At 40.9% G+C, this 17638-nt stretch overlaps 3 protein-coding genes and 1 non-coding gene across 4 annotated transcripts; 2 read left to right on the top strand and 2 right to left on the bottom strand.

Annotated features, from left to right (window-relative positions):
- Positions 1–208: 208 nt before the first annotated feature.
- LOC148429184 (SH2 domain-containing protein 3C-like) lies at positions 209–9488 on the bottom strand. Its single transcript, XM_088416755.1, has 8 exons — positions 9281–9488; positions 9092–9165; positions 4527–4891; positions 4091–4206; positions 3536–3707; positions 2586–2697; positions 1139–1372; positions 209–893 (listed from the first exon to the last, which is right to left on the bottom strand). Exons 1-8 carry the CDS (start codon positions 9364–9366, stop codon positions 730–732), a joined length of 1323 nt encoding a protein of 440 aa, XP_088272881.1. The 5' UTR covers positions 9367–9488; the 3' UTR covers positions 209–729.
- Positions 956–1038, top strand: trnal-cag (transfer RNA leucine (anticodon CAG)). Its single transcript has one exon. It is a non-coding gene; the product is annotated as a tRNA-Leu (tRNA).
- On the top strand, positions 5985–8790 carry LOC148429185 (UDP-glucuronosyltransferase 2A1-like). The gene is made up of 2 exons (XM_088416784.1): positions 5985–6111; positions 6847–8790. The coding sequence occupies exons 1-2, from the start codon at positions 5989–5991 to the stop codon at positions 8443–8445; spliced, it is 1722 nt and encodes a 573-aa protein (XP_088272910.1). The 5' UTR covers positions 5985–5988; the 3' UTR covers positions 8446–8790.
- On the bottom strand, positions 9487–15807 carry LOC148429183 (uncharacterized). Its single transcript, XM_088416843.1, has 5 exons — positions 15708–15807; positions 12821–13361; positions 11695–11725; positions 10705–10817; positions 9487–9633 (listed from the first exon to the last, which is right to left on the bottom strand). The coding sequence occupies exons 1-5, from the start codon at positions 15805–15807 to the stop codon at positions 9612–9614; spliced, it is 807 nt and encodes a 268-aa protein (XP_088272969.1). The 3' UTR covers positions 9487–9611.
- Between the last annotated feature and the right edge of the window lie 1831 nt (positions 15808–17638).

The following is a 17638-nucleotide window of genomic DNA, read 5'->3' as shown; positions in this document are numbered from 1 at the left end:
ATTGATTTGTTTTAAATTTAAAAAGATTGATTCTCCTGAAGTAGCCAGAGCTATGGCATGACAAATGTGTATATACTTTTTGAAGAGGATAAGAAGATGTGACATATCAGTCACTTTTGAGCAATGTTTGCATGTATAAATTATCCCAAATGATCAGCAAAATTTTAATGAAATTAATAAATTATAATAAAATAAGAGAAACATAATCGAAAGAACATATTTCAGGTTTAATATATTTCATCTGTACAAACAATAAAATATCAGAATGTGCTAGTAGACTTAGTATAAGTTTTCAGTCTCACTTATAATATGAAGCTAAATTTAGGTCACATCAACAGGAAAACCAATGCTGAATAAAGTACCACAAAATGCATGTATAAAAATGTACCCTATTATGTCTTGGGCCACATGATGACAGGTAGTGGAGGACCTGCCTTCACCAATTTTTTTACAATTAATTCATGAAAACATAAATTCTCTTCATTTTTTTCTGTAAAATTCTGTAAAGTTGTAAAATTGCGGTTGTTAATTGAGTTCACATTTTGTTATGAACAATACATAATATTCTATGCTTCTATGAACCACTGGGCAAATGCAAGTATCCATCCTGCATGCTTAAGTTTAGCGAGCGCTCTGTTGCCCATGCGCTTGTTATCTGGCTGAAAAAAACAACAACAACAAAATTCTCCAGATCTTATTTCGTACATTGAGGATTCTCATTTTGCAGAGTCAGTGCAGCGGAGGCTCAAGCCTGTTGGACAAGGCGGTCAGTACTTGATTGAATTTGGTGTAGCGGCGCGCCTGGCTCTCCGCTGCACCCCTGCTCCCCCACAGCAGTCGTGTCTGGAAATCCGTGTGAAAGACCTCAGAGATGGCCACCTGCTCTGGAATGTCTGCAACAGAAATAGACACACAGCTGATCCTACTCATATGGCAATTATTGGAGTAACGATGTGTCAGGATGGCCGAGCGGTCTAAGGCGCTACGTTCAGGTCGTAGTCTACTCTGTAGGCGTGGGTTCGAATCCCACTTCTGACAGTACTTTTGAAAGGTTCAGACAGATCCTTCTGTATGTAACCAAACAAAATACTCTCTATACTGTACAGTATATAAAAAAATGGAGTACCATGTATTATACCTTGTAGTTTGCTGCAGGCGTTAGCAGCGTAGACAGTGCCAAGCTGTGCAGCGTTCCTGGCAGCCGCTAGGTGGAACATAAGCACATCCACGCCAGCCTCTGCCGATTCCCACTCCTCGGCCCCCAGGAGCCCCTCAGCACCCTGGGACCCCTCGCCCGAGGCCTCGCTCCTCTCCAGAAGGTAAAGCAGAGGCAGGACATGAGGAAAAGTGGTCCCAGATGCAGGGCAGCTTTCTGCAAGACACACACAAGATGGGTCTCATGTAGATTGTTTTAAACAAGTTGTGTTGTAAAGACAAGGTTTTCATAAGCAAATGTACCTTTTGTGAACAAGCAGTGTTTCATTGGAAAATATTGTTTTTGTTTGGCCACTATCAAACATGGCATTTGGGGGAATAGTGTTTTAATGGCAAAGCTTTAAAAGGCAAAGCAGTGTTTTTGTAAGCCAGTATACTGTAGATAGCCCTTTGTGAACAAAAAAGAACATGTACTCGGTGTACTATGTGTGAGTTAAAATTACATTTTTAACATCATTTTCAGTGCAAATCTAGCATTTGACGTCTCGCATTTTCTTTAAAATATATCACATCACATTGGGACAAAGTGACTTGATATTTTTTTAAATGCAGTGAGTGTGTAGACAGAAGAAAGAATTTTGAACTGCCTGTTAAAATCAGTTATCAAAAAAAAAACAGTTAAGTTTGAATAAGCCTTATAACGTCATCATTTGTCAACATTCTCCTCACTTAGTCCATCTTAGCTTTAACTTAGCAAATTCCTCCTCTGATTGGATCACAACTTGTTGTTAAAAGAAAACCTACCACTTTTTTGAGGTAGGACAAAATTCCAAGACTGCAACAGATCAAAATTAGCATCATGATTCAGACATGAAAACTTGTTAATAAAAACTAATCTAAGCGCAAATAAAAGATTTTTGCTGAGAAAATCAGTGCATGCCAAGAGAGTAGGTCATGTATTAATGCAATCAATCATTTTTTTTGTGAATTTATGTGTTACAGGATACTATAGATGCATTTTTAGTGCCTGTTACATGTATTTAGAAAATTCCACAAAGATGGCTACGACTTGTCATGTAGTAGTGACACGATAGAATAAAATGTATATTTTTGGGTGAATTACTTCATATTCATGACCAAATATAACACACAAAAAACATCAAATCTTGCCACCTCTGCCCAAGGCCAATAGCCACCAGTACCTGTTTGCACCTGTGTAGACATTGACAGCAAACAGATTTTCCAGATCGGCCTTGACCTGTATCAGGTTTGGGGTTAGGTTTAGGGTTGGAGTTACAGGAAGCACTCATAAACAGCTGCTGCGTAAGATGCCAGTTCCTATTAGCTCTGTATGGGGCATTAGCTCAAATGGTTGAGGTCTCCTTTATAATGCGAGAGGTGGATGTCAGTGCATGGTGTGTGTTGTGTACCTCTGCCCTCATTCAGACCCTTCATGAAGGGCCTGAGGGTTTTCTCATAGAGAACGGCGCCCTCTGTGAATTGCTGGCGTAACACTGTCCACGTCTGTTCAAGTCGAGTCACCTAATCGGCAAATTGGAAAAGAATGGTGTTTGGTATGAGGCATGAAGACTGTTAAAGCCATTTAGAAGCAGGAAGAAGGTCGAAAGATACAATAGGACAGTGATCCAGAAAATATATGCTCTCACAAGTATAATATGTATTCTATGTTAATTTAAATGAGTGAAAAAAATAAAACCTTCTGACTCATTTGTGATGTTTTTTTTTAACTCCTCATGCTTTAAAGATAAAAGCTAATGCAGTTGAAATGTAATAAATTTCCACTACATGTTTAAACCAAGAGTGTCATCTACAGCCAAAAAAATTGGCAAAAAATGTCAAAAGTGTTTCACGGGGCTTCATTATTCTGTATTGGCCGATATTATACTGTAGTTGCCGATTCACAAATGTGACTTTTCATTTAATTAGAAGAAAACCACTTTTTAATAGCTGTCCGCTGTAGTGACTGACCACTGTCCCTAAATGTGTTAAAATGCACTGGAAAGTTCTCCTTGCATTTTAGACAGTGCAGAAGGAATCACGTGTTCCTGGTAAAGATTCTCAATACTCAGCAATCCCTGGTGATAAAGCTAGCCCTGGCTGCAAAACACAGTTCAAGGTGTGGCTTAAGGTTTGTGTCAAACGTTTGATTCTCTCATTAAAAATTTGAAAAAGCCCATACAGCGTCTAAGTGCTTTCTGTTCATTTATTTTTGTTTGTTTTTTTCTTGTCAGGTTTAAGGATGTGCTGTCTTATTCAGTCACGCTTTTTAAATTGTTTAGACGTTCTTGAAAATAAAAAAATGACAAACTATTGACTATGTTTAACTGGTATGAGAAGGGTTTTATTGGGTGTAGATTACCTGAGGCAGCTCCAGCGCTCTCATTACAGCAGAAAATCCGAACATGTTGCCCATGTTGTTCTTCAGCTCAGCCGCGATGGCGATCATTCTGTGTAGAACGCAGGCTCGCTCCTCAGTGGTGCCGGTGCATCCCAACATATTTACCGCCAGCATGGTGGCCATAGTATGCAGCCTGCCCGACACAAAAACAACATTCAAAAACATCATATTTGACTCATCAATCAATGCCACATAAACCGGATGTCAGGCATTTTGAAGTAGCCATTTCCAGTGTTTGTACACAAGTTGACTCACAAAAAGTCTCAAGAAACATAAATGAATCCCATTTTGGCTAGAATTGACCATATTAAGTATATTTCAGCCATTTCTATGGATCTGAAAGGGAAAGTTGTCAAACATTTAGAGAATGGCTTCTTGAGACCTTTTGCAAGTCTACTCATTATAGACTCACCCTACCAATATCCCTTTTCCGGCAGGAATTTAAGCCACAGACACATGAGTATGGGAAAAGTTTGAAAATGGTGTCAGGTGAGGTTGCAGACGCATGCGACTCACCTTTCCAGCAAATCTAATCGGAGCTGGTGGCCATGAGGCAGCGTGAGTAGCTCCACCCCTGAGCTGACTCCCATCATCCTATGCACCTCTAGATGCACCCCCAGGATACGAGCGACCTGTTAGACACAAAAACTGTAACGTCATGATCATTTTAATGACCATAAACAATCATACAACATTTAAATCTGTTGTTTTTTTCTATCTATCTATCTATCTATCTATCTATCTATCTATCTATCTATCTATCTATCTATCTATCTATCTATCTATCTATCTATCTATCTATCTATCTATCTATCTATCTATCTATCCATCCATCCATCCATCCATCCATCCATCCATCCATCAATCTATCTATCTATCCATCCATCCATCCAGCCATCCATCTATTTATCCATAGTGTTGGATGCACAGTGGGCTCTGTGGACATCAGTACCGTGCAGTCCCATTTGGTGATGTGTTGGGCAGCTGTAAGAGGGTCCACCCCAGCTAGGAGTTCCTTCACACGCTGCAGGATCCCCACTTCCAGGGGCTTGTTCTCCCCAGGCATCAGTGGCGAGCTATAGCTGGTGGGAGCGAAGAACGATGGCGTGTCCAACACGGGAAGGAGATGAACATCCACCGCCTTCGGAGTTTCCTCAGCACGCAGCCTTTCTACAAAGCTCTCGGAGCCCGGATAGAGCTCCGTGTAGCAGCTATTGTCCGAGTCTGGAGCATGGATTTTTGGGTCGAGTTCAGGAAGAGAAGGATCCAAACTTTTGGAGGGGGGTGGTGATGGGATGGCACGGGAGCACTGAAGAGCTGCGGAAAGAAGGATACAACACAGGATTGAAGGATTTTCCAGAAACAGTAACCTCTTTTACAGTGGTTATCTAATCCAAGCCTTATTATAGGCAAACGACGACGAATTATTGAACAAATATTAATTTCTACAAGCTCTGTTTGTTGTGAATGTTTCACATCAGTGTTGCATGGAGTGTAGTAGCAGCAAATACAAGCCCGGGAATCCTGAAATGCATTCTATAATTCTAAGACTTGATGGCTAAAGTTGCCAGAAACATTGGAATCTTTCACATTGAGAATTTGGAGGACTATTGACTAACATTCCACAAGTCCAGAAGTTGAGGGACTCCATGCAGCATAAGTGTGAGGCAGTTGCCAGAAAGCATGTAAGATTTGCTCAGATTTTGTGCCTTTTACTGGCTTAGAGCATACGCTCAGGTTAACAACACGTGAGATAGACCTTCAACTTAAGTCACACAAACACACACGCACGCACACATGCAAACTCACATTCAACCTCTGATAACCCTTAAGCGTCATCAGGTTCAATGTTACTCTTTATCTGACATTCAGTCTGTTTTCCCCATTTTGATTCAATACTACAACATTGGTCACATAATCATTGCAGTTACCAAATAAATAGGTAAACTCCATTGACCAATTATTACATTTAAATTTGGTTAAAATAGAGCTCAGGTCCGACTTGGCTTTTTCGCCTAGGTACTGGAGGTATCTAACAGAAAACCTTAAAAGGCAGATGTGCACAAGTAAGCTGGTTAAGCTCATCTGATTTAGGATGTTTTGATTCCTGAAGACTGCATACTCATCACTGGTCTCCACTGTAAACCATTTGCTACTATCCTGCCACTATCGCAGTGTAAACAAATAAATCACGTGATGTTTGGAGTCATTTTTTACAATGTGATTTCCCAAGTTATGATTTAACTGAAGAACGTTGACTGGCTTTTCTAGAATGATATGATTCATGAATACACTTGCTCTGCTGACATTGTTAAATTTGAAAAGGTGTATTTGAACTTTGAAATCTCCTCTGGTAACATGCAGTTGAAACACGCACATGCCAGCAAATATGGTAATTATTCATCTCATCTACAATGGGCACTTGTGTAATCTTTATCATGTGGCCAGTACAAAAAGTGAAGTCCATTTCCCACGAGCAGTGCCCATTCGAGCCGCAAAGGCCATCCTGTGCACAAACGTTCGCTCGCTCAATCATGGTAAGTAAAACAATCTTTTTGTTACGCGACAGCAGACGTGATCGCGGCAGCGGCAGACGTTACCGTATTGCATCACTTGTTTACAACAGATTTGATTAGCTATGAAATGGGTTTCAGTCAAATATTTCAGTATACAGATTCAGAAAATTGTATTTGAATTAATTAAACTATTAATGCAAATGTTACCCAACAAAGAAAGAACATAGTGAATATCATCAGTGGGATTAAGACGAATTCAGAAATTATTTTCATCTCAGGCCTTAATTTTCTTCACAACTTTTTACAGTGGTTACCTAGATGGCTATTTATTCATTCATCCATCCATTTTCTAAAGCCACTTGTACCCACTAGGGTTGCTGGCTTGCTATTGCCTATCCCAGCTGTCTTTGGGCAGTAAGCAAGGAACACCCTGGAACGGTTGCCAGCCAATTGCAGGCCCATTTATTGTCATCTCTGCAAATCATTGCATCAAATATAATAAAGAACTAGGGACTCAATGGGATTTGGGGCGTGGAAAACAGGGAATTGTGGGAAATCTGTAAATATTTGAAATGAGAAAAAGGAAAGCAGTCATCGCACTATTAATTGGAATAATATGAAATTGGAACGCGTGAATCGGATGAACTGGGAATGAGTTGAAACTTGTCAAAAAACGGGCGGGATAAAATAGAGGAATAACGTGTGAAGGCTTTGGCCTCCACACATTTAAATTTGATCTTCTCGTCCTCTCTACAGAATCCCGCATCAGTCATGTCCCAGCCAAAGCTGCTGATGCTGGCAGCGCTGCTTTGCGCTTTTGGCAGCGGTGCAGCCGGCGGCAAGATCTTGGTGTTCCCTGTTGACGGAAGTCACTGGATTAACATGAAGATCCTGATTGAGGAGCTTCACGCCCGGGGCCACAATATTACCGTGCTGAGAGCATACGACAGTTGGTACATCAAACCTGAGTCACACTTCTACAAGACCATCACCCTGCCTTTCTTGTGCGGCATTGATGAGGCCAGTATTGGCTCCTTTGTCACCCGGATGATCCAATTGCGGCGAGACGGTGCCTCCCTTTGGAAGAGGCTTGCGCTGGAGTACGAGTTTGTGCACCTGTTCTACAAACTGAATCAACAAGTAGTGGACATGATGGCCAACGTGTTCGAGGACCGGGAAATGATGCGGAACCTAAAGGAAGCCAACTATGAGGTGGTCCTTACTGACCCAGTGATGGGTGGCGGTGTCCTACTGGCTCACCGTCTGGGTCTCCCCCTGGTGTTCAATGCCCGCTGGACTGTCCAGGGTGAGGCACATCTGGTCATTGCACCCTCGCCCTTATCTTACATCCCCATCTCAGGAGCCAAGCTGACAGACAAGATGACATTTGCGGAGCGTCTCCAGAATGTCATGTACTACATGTTCATGCGTTGGCAGTATTGGTACATTGCAGACGCCAACTACAAACCCTTTGTCCACCGGTACTTTGGCCCAGATGTGCACTACGTGGAGCTCTTCCAGTCAGCTGACATCTGGCTGATGAGGAACGACTTTACGTTTGAGTTCCCACGGCCCACCATGCCCAATGTCGTCTACATGTCTGGGTTCCAATGCAAGCCGGCGCGGCCACTTCCTGCTGATCTGGAGGACTTTGTGCAGAGCTCCGGAGAGCATGGGGTGGTAGTGATGACCCTAGGAACGCTTGTAGCAGATCTCCCGGAAGAGATTACGGATGGAATTGCCGCCGCCTTTGCCCAGCTCCCACAGAAGGTGATCTGGAGGCACCAGGGTAAGCGCCCATCCACCTTAGGAAACAATACGATTCTCCTGGACTGGCTTCCACAGAATGACCTCTTGGGCCACAGTAAAACCCGAGTTTTTGTAGCGCATGGCGGCACCAACGGCATCCAGGAGGCCATCTACCATGGCGTCCCCCTGGTGGGCCTCCCGCTCATGTTTGACCAGCATGACAACTTCTTCCGGATGGAGGTCAGGGGGGTAGCCAAGGTGCTGAATATTGCCACAGTGAACCAGGAGAACTTCCTGGAGGCCCTACAAGCGGTTCTGTACCAACAGTCATATGCTGACAAGATGCGTCATCTGTCAGCACTTCACAATGACCAGCCCATCCCCCCTCTGAATCGCGCTGTCTTCTGGATCGAGTTTGTCATGAGGCACAAGGGGGCATCACACCTGAAAACCCATTCCTACAAGATGTCCCTTATACAATACTACTGCCTGGATGTAGTGGCCTTCCTGATGGCTGTGGCCTTGACCGTCACCGCCATCTGGGTGGCGCTGCTAAAGTTCCTGTGGCGATGTTTGTTTGATCGAAGCAAGTTGAAAAAAGAATGATGCTCGTATTCTGCTTTTTTTAATGCTTTCTGTAAAACTCAATGCTTGTACACGATTAGATTTAGTTGTTTTTTTTCTATTTGTTTTTCTTTCTAATTTTAGTCATTACTAAAAAAATAGAACATGGAAGTCTTACTGGTGCTACCAAGTTTAGTCACCCTCTGACCATGTGGCTATGACCAGGGTTGTAGTCACATGGTTGCAACTTCACTGAACAAGATAACATGGAACAAGATTATTTATTTTAAAAACATACCAACAGGATTTGAAGAAACATTTTTATTTTATTTCAATTCATTTATGTTTGATGTATTTTTTTAAATGTCAAAATTGCTCAATCTTGCAGCAGAGTCTTATTGATCTCTTTTAAATAAAAAGAATAAAAAGGAAAGTTTTTTTCTAAATTATTCAATTTTTCGATTCTTCTTACAGTACAATTAAAAAAAAAATATATATATATATATATATATATATATATTGAATATGGCAAAATTGAACTATGCAGCCCTTGACCATAAGCATTTTCTCTATGCCGAAGAAACAATAAAAAACTAGGAGGGTTAACTTAATAAGAAGCTCTATTTTGACCGTATTTGTGGTTTAGTTGACAGACGAGTCAAGTATGAAACAATGCTGACAAACTCACTGATATCACTGATGTTGCCATTGGAAGAAGAGAGGGCAGGTTGTTGGTGGTTCTGTCGGTGCAACGACAAGGGGCTACATGCAGAGAGAAAATACAGTATGTTGTAGTTATCACACCGGCCAACATCGTTTTTTGAGTTTTTTGGTTTTTTTTAATTCATGGAGTGAAGATTCTCTGGGAATTGCAAACCTTTCAGGGCAGACCTCCTCCTTCTGGCTCGGGGTCGGCTGGCAGTGAGGCAAATTAATCGTTGTGTGCAGGCAGCTTAGCGGCATTGTCCTGTTAACTGGCTGTTGGATCTTGACAGTGCTCCAGCGGGTCAGTGGTGTTTTGCTGCCCGCATAAAAGCGCACCAGGGCAGGCAGCGAGTCAAAGACCTCTTGGTCCAAGCTGTATTGGACCCTGCAGCGCACTGTCGTGGAACGAATGTGAAAGTGACTGGTTTTATGGTCCCAGCGGGCTGTCAGGACAAAATTGCCTGAATTGGACTCCGAATCTCGGATGAGGAAGTCCCCCTGGTTCAACAGTAGGCTCTCGGACACCTGAGAAAAACAGGTTGTGTTCATTTATTCAAACAAACAAACTGTTGTACTTGGTAAACAACAACTTTTATTCAAGAGGAGACTAAGGGCAAAGTTGGAAATATAATATGTAAAGACCAAAGCTAACCAACAGAAACAATCAATGAAAGATTTATATCGCTGCATGTGATTGCTGGTAAGGAGACACTTTTCTTTTTTTTAATCTAAGAGGTGATTAAGGGCAGCAAAAGTGGATGCAAAATGTTCTAGCGTCCACTTGGCCAAAGCTATCGATGAGCAATGGACAAGAGCTTTACCTCTCAGTGTGCGGTCACTGGTATAGAGACAGATTTTACTCAAGAGGCAACTGAGGGCAAAGTTGAACAAATTGGAGACTTTAAGTCGGTACAACTTGTCTTAATTTCTTGACAACCGCAAAGGCTTTCAGGAGGAGACTAAGAATAGCCTTGAAGTGACGACTGTAAAGTTGCAGTTTACTGAGCTAAGACACAACAGTGGGCTAAGCTAACAAGTGTTATTTGTATCCTTGAGCAGGCTAAGGAGACAAATTTGATTTGAGAGGAGATTAAGGGCAGCCGGAAAACAGCCTAGAGGAGACTGCAAAGTATAATAATACAGTATGCAGCCCTGAGGTACAACACTCGGCTTCTGTATTTATTTCTCAACCACAAGAAACTCATTTCATTATGTCTTAAAGATGCCTAAGGGCAAACAGAAAATGAAACACTGCAGCAAATTGGAGGCTATGGAGCAGCAGGCTCTAAAGCTAGAAGAAACAAATATAGGCTGAGGTAAAAATAGGCTACCAAGCAAGTATCTCTTGTATTTACTCACTACAAAGGGTAAGGAGATCAATTTATTGAAGGGAACTACAGTTTGCCTGAAAATGGAGTGCTGCATCTCAATGGAGACTGTGGTGCAGCAGCACCAGGACTACAACACAACAGTCAGTCGAAAACTAACAAACTCGTGTCCGTTTATATTTATTTCTTGAACAGAGCAAGGAAAGGAGACTATGGGTAGACGAAAATCAGTTCTGCCCGCTAAGGTGAGACCGCAAGGGCGTCTTACCTGTCCCGTAATGGGTGTCCATGGTACCAGGCGTGGCTCCTCAGGTTGTCTGCGCTCAGCTTCAGCTCCTCTTGCAGCTGCTTCTCCAGCCAGAACTTCTTGTCCTTGGAGAACTTGAAGGACATCACAGTGAGTGAATGAGCGAGACAGAACGGCGAGAAGCAACTCTTCCTCTGGGCCCACCGTTGGCATCCACACAGAAGGATGCCAATGGGGGCCACAATAGGCAGATCCTCCACATTAGAGTCTTGGCCTGGTCGCCGTGGCAACGTGATTGAGGAACGGAGACATAACCCAGGGAGGCTTTTGTGTCTTTATGCACTCACATGCACGCGCGCGCGCACACACACACACACACACACACACACACACACACACACACGCGCGCGCAGGATATCATTCTGAGTAGGACAAACCATTACGTCAAAGCACAGAGGGGTTTTGGGCGTGAGAACATCTCTATACAATGCTTGTGTGTGTGTGTGTGTGTGTGTGTGTGTGCGCGTGTGTGTGTGTGTGTGTGTGTGTATGTGTGTGTTCCTGTACGACTATGCTTGTGAGAACTGATTTGAGTTTTTTTACCAATCTATGAGGATATTTTGGAGAAGTGAGGAAATTTAGGCCGGTCCTCACTTTGTCAGACCTCTTTTTAAGAGTCAAAACTTGATTTTAGAGTATGGGTATGAATTGGGTTATGGTTATGGTTATGGTTATGGTTATGGTTATGGTTATGGTTATGGTTATGGTTATGGTTATGGTTTTGGTTATGGTTAGGATAAGGGTTAGGGTTGGGCAATCATTTCTGCTGGTTATGGTTAGTAGTTAGGCCATGCATTACGCCAATATTTGTCCTCACAAGTATAGCTGTACAACCATGTGTGAGTGTGTGTGTGTGTGTGTGTGTGTGTGTGTGTGTGTGTGTGTGTGTGTGCGTGCATGTGCGAGATACTGACACACGTCCAAGTCAAGAAGAATCTTTATAAAACTTACCTTCACATATTCGCCACAGTTGTCTGTTAGACTGAAAAGAAACCAGAAAAATGTTTTTTTGACATGTTATTATGTCACCAGATTGTTGGTGAAGAAAAAAAGAGAAATATAGAAATCATGTCCTGTATGTCAAAAATGTATTGCCTATGTCACGCGTGTTAGTGATTTAACAACTTCCTCCGGGGAACATCTAACTCAGGAAGTCCCCCAAGTAGCATTCATTTTACTACACTTCCTGATTCTTATGACAAACACACACACATGGACACACACGAACACGCACTCAGCTGTGGTCCCATGGCAGCAGCAACAGATGTAACATCCATGAGAAAAGTCTCACTTAGTGATTGATTGGTTGGTCAGTCATTGATTCATATTGAGGATATTTATTGAAAAGATTTCAAATGACCAGAGTGAGTGAGTGAATTATTAGTTAATGAATGATATACTTAACTAGTTCATTCTTTAGCTAATATGGTTTTAAATTACCTATAAATGTGAGTGAATACATCAGTTAGTTTGTTAGCTAGTTAGTTAGAGATATTAATTAAATATGTGAGTGAGTGAGTGAGTGAGTGAGTGAGTGAGTGAGTGAGTGAGTGAGTGAATAAACTAGTTGATTATTTAGCTAATATGGTTTTCTATTAACTATGAGTGAATGCATCAGTTAGTTAGTTAGTTAGTTAGTTAGTTAGTTAGTTAGTTAGTCAGTTTAATGAGTGGGTTATTCACAACTTCGATTCACTATTGCGATTCTATTAAATTGGTGAGTGAGTGAGTGAGTGAGTGAGTGAGTGAGTGAGTAATTAGTTAAGGGGTGATTTAGATAACTAGTCAATTTAGCTAATATTTTGAATGATCTATGAGTGAGTGAATGCATGTTAGTTTTAAAAAGTTGTTTATTTTCACTAATTTGATTTGTTACTAAGATATGTATTAAATTAGCCAGCAAGTTAGTTTCTTAGTCACTTAGTTATTAGCTTTTGTGTTTGAAACTTCTTTTATTTGTCAGTGAGTGAGAATATCGTATATGTGTGTAAGAGTGACTTGTGGAGTTATTTCATTTTTCTTACCAGAATGAAGTCAAAATAGATGTCTCATTAGAAAAAAAGTAATAATTGTTCACCTGTGCGAGTGTTCCAATTCCTGTGAGTTCTTAGTGGTTTCCTGCCTGTTGACAGCATCCATGTGCACGTACAAGTCCTGTGGAGCCGAAGTACTTTTGTAAACGTCCAATGGAGCCGAAATATCTTCGGACACACTCCATGCTGCCGGAACACCTATGGACAAGTCCTGCGCGACTGGAGCATCTTGGTACATGTCCGACGGAGCCGGAGCACAGCTGGACTGCTCCAGAGTGTTGAGACTGAGGCTGGACAGAGCGCTGAGCAGGGGGGAAGCCTGCACATGGTCCGCTTTCCTCACCTCCTCCTCTCCCTCTCCATCATCTTCTGTATTCATTCTGCTCTGCTGTCTGTCTCTGCGAGGCACCGTACCCACATGTGTGTACATGGCGCAGGAGCGGACGTAGCCTCGCGGCTGGGGGCTGGCCTTCGTGTCATCAGCAGGCCAGGTCCTGCTCCCGTCCTGCGGAGGGGCGGAGGCCTTGCATCGGGAAGCCGGGAGGCGGAGGGACAAGTTGGCCAGGCTTCCTAACCATCTGGAGGCTGCCGTGCATTAAGATTAGCTTGTTAGCAGAGTCACTTGTTTATACATTTTAATAATTAAATTTCACGCATGACGAACCTGGCTCGTGTTTTGTTATTCTGTTGATTCCTGTTGTGCAGTGGCAAATAAGATGTAAACTGCCTAAAGCGACAATTGCATTAGTCATGTGACTTGCATATTGACTTAGCATGTGAACAGGTTTGGATTTACACAAGTACGAAGCGCAATATTGACAGGTACAATTTTTGCACATACATGTGTTTGTGAGTTCCAGAGTGTGCCAGAGAGGTTTTTTGGCAGTTTAATTTCAAGTTGTATAGATTTCTATCGAGCAAACAAGTGAGAGGAGCCATTTGCAATGATGCTCTCATTGCATGTGAATATTGTGCAAGATGGCAATTGTGCACATAATCACACATATGAGAGAATACGCAACATGTGTGTGTGTGGAAGCTGTCTCAGGAATGCTGTTCCTCTCTTGTTCTCCAAACAAAAACTCTCACGGATTCTGTTCTCAAACTGCTGACCGACTTCCAACCCCCTTGAGGTCCAATCACGCTAGCAAAACATGTAGAGTTATTTTGAGGCTCACTTAAATTTAGATTTACACACTTTGAGAGCAGGAAACATTAAAATAGAACAGACTTATGGGCAAAGTATTGCACAAACATTAAGCAGTTAACCCGCTCAATGTTCTGCAGCATAGAAATGGACTATATCATCCTGAGACCTGGCTTATTCATTTGTCTCCACTGTAGAGGCCTTTTTTGTTTTTGGTCTGTATCGTTTGACTCATTCGAGCTATCCTCGAGTCGCACCAGCAAGCCAGCGACCCTACTGAAGAGTAGTGGCTATAGAAAATGGATGGAGGAATGGATTTTTCATAATTTTTCATACTTGTAAACTCCTTGTATGTACATATATATATATATATATATATATATATATATATATATATATATAATGCTAATATCTGGTAAAAAAGCAAAAGAAAACTAGTGACGAAGGAAGAAAAGGCAAGAAAAATGAACTTTTTTGTCTTTTGTTGTTGGTGCAGGCAACATTCAATAAAGTTCAAATAATTTAGTAACATGACTTGTCCCATGTTCATCAAAGGATGCGTCATGACTAAATGGCCAAAGACAACAGGTTAATTTGAGGATAGGGTAAATATCAATTAATGAACCTTGCGCAGCAAGCAAAATGTTCATTTAATTTAAGGACATTTAAATAAAGGTAAAGGTTTTTTGTTATATAATTTTGTATAATAATAATTTATGAATGCAAGTAAAACAAAATAAAAAAACTATGTAAACAAGTGAGGTACAAAATGTTACAAGATATAATGCCTAAGGTTGTAGGATGCATATGTATGTGTTGAATGTTATCACATAGAAAAAAAATATTTTTCAAACATTCCTATTTTTTGAGTCTTATTATCTACCATCATTTCCAAAACATTACTCAAACTTTGCCATTTGGAGAAGCTGACTTAAACAACAATTGGACAACAATATAATATACCGGAAATTGTTTACATAATCATGTAACTCATTCAATTAAAGGGATACTTTAATAATTTCGCAATTAGTACAAATTTTAATATTTTGCCTATTATTTTGCCTATTATTTTAAAAAATTATTTTGTATATGTAATTCTTCTGAAAACATACTTTGCCACTTGCTGTTGACTGAAAATGACATGACAAGAACTCAGGGTTCAGATAACAACCAATTACAGCTCAGCATGTGAATATCACATGACCAACTCAGAAAATACATGAGCCGTGATTGGTTGTTACCTGAGCAAGTGATGTCATTCTCAGGCAAACAATGTATTTAAAGATAATAATTCTACACTAGAAATAAATATGTAAGTTATCAAATTACCTCTTTAAAAAACATTACCTTTTAAAAGCTACAAATGGCTAATTGGGTAAAGTATCCCTTTAACGATAGCGATGGCAAGCTTTTTGAGCACAAAATGAATTACTTCAGTGATGCCAAAAGGGTAAAAATCTAGTTGAAGAGAGGGAGACGCACACTGACTGACTGTTTGTCTATTCACAAAACACAACAACACCACTGTGCAACACTTACAATGACCCACAAAGTCATACGCAAAACACACACTCCTTCTAGTATGTGACATCACTTAACACCATGTCTTTTTGTGTCGACAAAGAGGCAAGTCAAGCTACAGTGTGCATCTCAACACACCAACACACACAAATCCACACAATTCTAACTACACACTGTATGTATATGCACTATATATGAGCACATAAAAGTATAATTATAAAATCATACAAACGATCGTCAAAGTTAATTTGAGGTGAACTTACAATGTTTGTGTCGCTTCATGCCGGCTTTCACACGACACTGTTTTTTCTCCACTGACACACTTAGAGACATGGGCACACACACGCAGGCACACACACGCATTCACACACACACCCAGAATGAGTGTACATCCTGTCACGCACGCCCTTAAGTTTGATTTGTCGATGCAATCAGGTGACGGGTGTTGCGAGCGCTTCACTTTCCGGCCACACACAAACACACACGCACACATACAGACACACGCATGTATACACGATGAGCACACACGCCCACACACACACTCAAGGGGGGAGTTGTCAGTCTTTCAACACTTCCTGTCCTGTCAATGTCTTCTAGAAGAAAGTGAACTTCTATGAATGTAGTCAGTCACATTGGCACTTATATTTGTAGTTATAGTATGCATATTTTACTGTTTCCTATACTCAGAAATACCTGTACATACAAGTAGCCACCTGTGGGGTTGTGGTTATTTGGAACTGTGTTTTGTTTTGTTTTTTGTTTCCCACAGAGTAAAACATACACAATACGGTAGTCGTAGTTGTATACATAGGTGTATATGGAGTTATTTATAAAGTTAAATTGAAAGATTCAAGAGTTATGCATAGTAATACTACACAATGAAATTCTTATTCTGTTCACATCCTTGAGCAGACTACATTCCACAATCAAGCAAATAATAAAGTAGGCTATAGAACAGAAAAAAAACTGTAAAAGAACGATAAGGGCAGTAATAATGAAGCACTAATTAATGAATAGACTCACTGAGCATATTATGGAGTAGATGGTGTGGAAGAAATTGTATGGATGATAGTGCAAAATATCAAGTAGTGTGAAATATGTATTTCGCAGCTTTTCCTGCAATACGCAGGATTTGTAAGGTGCAGGTGTGCGTGAAGTAAAGTGACTGGTGATGAGGCAGATTAGTGCGTGAGGGATTTGTTTAGAATCTAGATGGGCTGTGGGTAAAAGCTGATATAAATATTTAAATATTAAATGTTTAATATATATTAAATATTTATATATAAATCTTATATATTTATGCATGTTCTGTAGAAAGCTATATGTCATATTGTACTGTAGGTAGTAGTATGTCGTTACACACTGAAAAAAAGTCGACACACCCCTGTTCAATTTCAAGGTTTTTAACATCCATCCATTAGCTACCGCTTTATCCAGGTTAGGGTTATGGGTGCAGCAGCTTTGTGCAGGGAAACCCAGACTTCCCTCTTCCTGGCCACTTTATCTCCAGCTCCTTCTCTAAGGATCCCCAGGCATTCCCAGGCCAGCTGAGGGACATAGTTATTCTTCAACATGTCCTGGGTCAACTCCAAGGCCTCCTCCCAGTGGAACATGCCTGGAACACCTCCCCCCCAAAAGAGCCACTCTTGTTATTTGCTTGTTATTAGGAACTGTTTATAATTAACTCCAACCTACTGTTGCTCATGAAAAACAGCCACTCTAAAAATGCTTGACTCTATTTATGGTCGTGTTTTTGTTTGTTTTGTATTTTTTTTGAGTCGGTACAAGAGTTGCCAAACATACCTTGAGTATGGCTAAAAAGTTCAACCTTAGTTTGATCAGATTAAATAAATTTTGTCCACACACTTTTAGGAGATTTTATCATGATCACAATAGTTGTGAAAATATCAACAATATATAATAGTTTCCTTGATTGATTTTGGAATGTTGAATAAATTAGTCAGACATTTTAAGTGGCTGCTGCATCCTTCATTTTGTCATGTTTCGACACCCCTGATGTAAATAACCTTGCAAATAATGCCGAAAGTCTTGACAGTGTCATTTTAAAGAGTCAAATGATGTCACTTTTCACAGCATCTTTTGCAACTCTTTCCCGTATCTGAAAAGTCATGATAACATCAACAGATCATGCCCACTTCAGAGATCACACAACTCAAAGACACACTGCGCTTTG

The sequence above is a fragment of the Hippichthys cyanospilos genome, chromosome 1 (assembly GCF_059441005.1).
Source record: "Hippichthys cyanospilos isolate Australia breed blue-spotted pipefish chromosome 1, RoL_Hcya_1.0, whole genome shotgun sequence".
In the NCBI taxonomy this organism is placed as follows: domain Eukaryota; kingdom Metazoa; phylum Chordata; class Actinopteri; order Syngnathiformes; family Syngnathidae; genus Hippichthys; species Hippichthys cyanospilos.
This window is presented reverse-complemented; position numbering and strand designations above follow the sequence as displayed.

Excerpts from the sequence above, each read along its gene's own strand:
- LOC148429185 (XM_088416784.1), top strand. The coding sequence starts at position 5,989 with ATGGGCACTTGTGTAATCTTTATCATGTGGCCAGTACAAAAAGTGAAG. Across the intron at positions 6,112-6,846 it reads CGTTCGCTCGCTCAATCATG|AATCCCGCATCAGTCATGTC; the intron begins GTAAGTAAAACA and ends TCCTCTCTACAG.
- LOC148429184 (XM_088416755.1), bottom strand. The coding sequence starts at position 9,366 with ATGCCGCTAAGCTGCCTGCACACAACGATTAATTTGCCTCACTGCCAG. Across the intron at positions 1,373-2,585 it reads GGGTCTGAATGAGGGCAGAG|AAAGCTGCCCTGCATCTGGG; the intron begins GTACACAACACA and ends TGTGTCTTGCAG. Across the intron at positions 894-1,138 it reads CGCCTGCAGCAAACTACAAG|ACATTCCAGAGCAGGTGGCC; the intron begins GTATAATACATG and ends TTTCTGTTGCAG.
- LOC148429183 (XM_088416843.1), bottom strand. The coding sequence starts at position 15,807 with ATGCGTGTGTGTGCCTGCGTGTGTGTGCCCATGTCTCTAAGTGTGTCA. Across the intron at positions 13,362-15,707 it reads CATGAAGCGACACAAACATT|CCTCCAGATGGTTAGGAAGC; the intron begins GTAAGTTCACCT and ends AATGCACGGCAG. Across the intron at positions 10,818-11,694 it reads ACTGTGGCGAATATGTGAAG|TTCTCCAAGGACAAGAAGTT; the intron begins GTAAGTTTTATA and ends ATGTCCTTCAAG.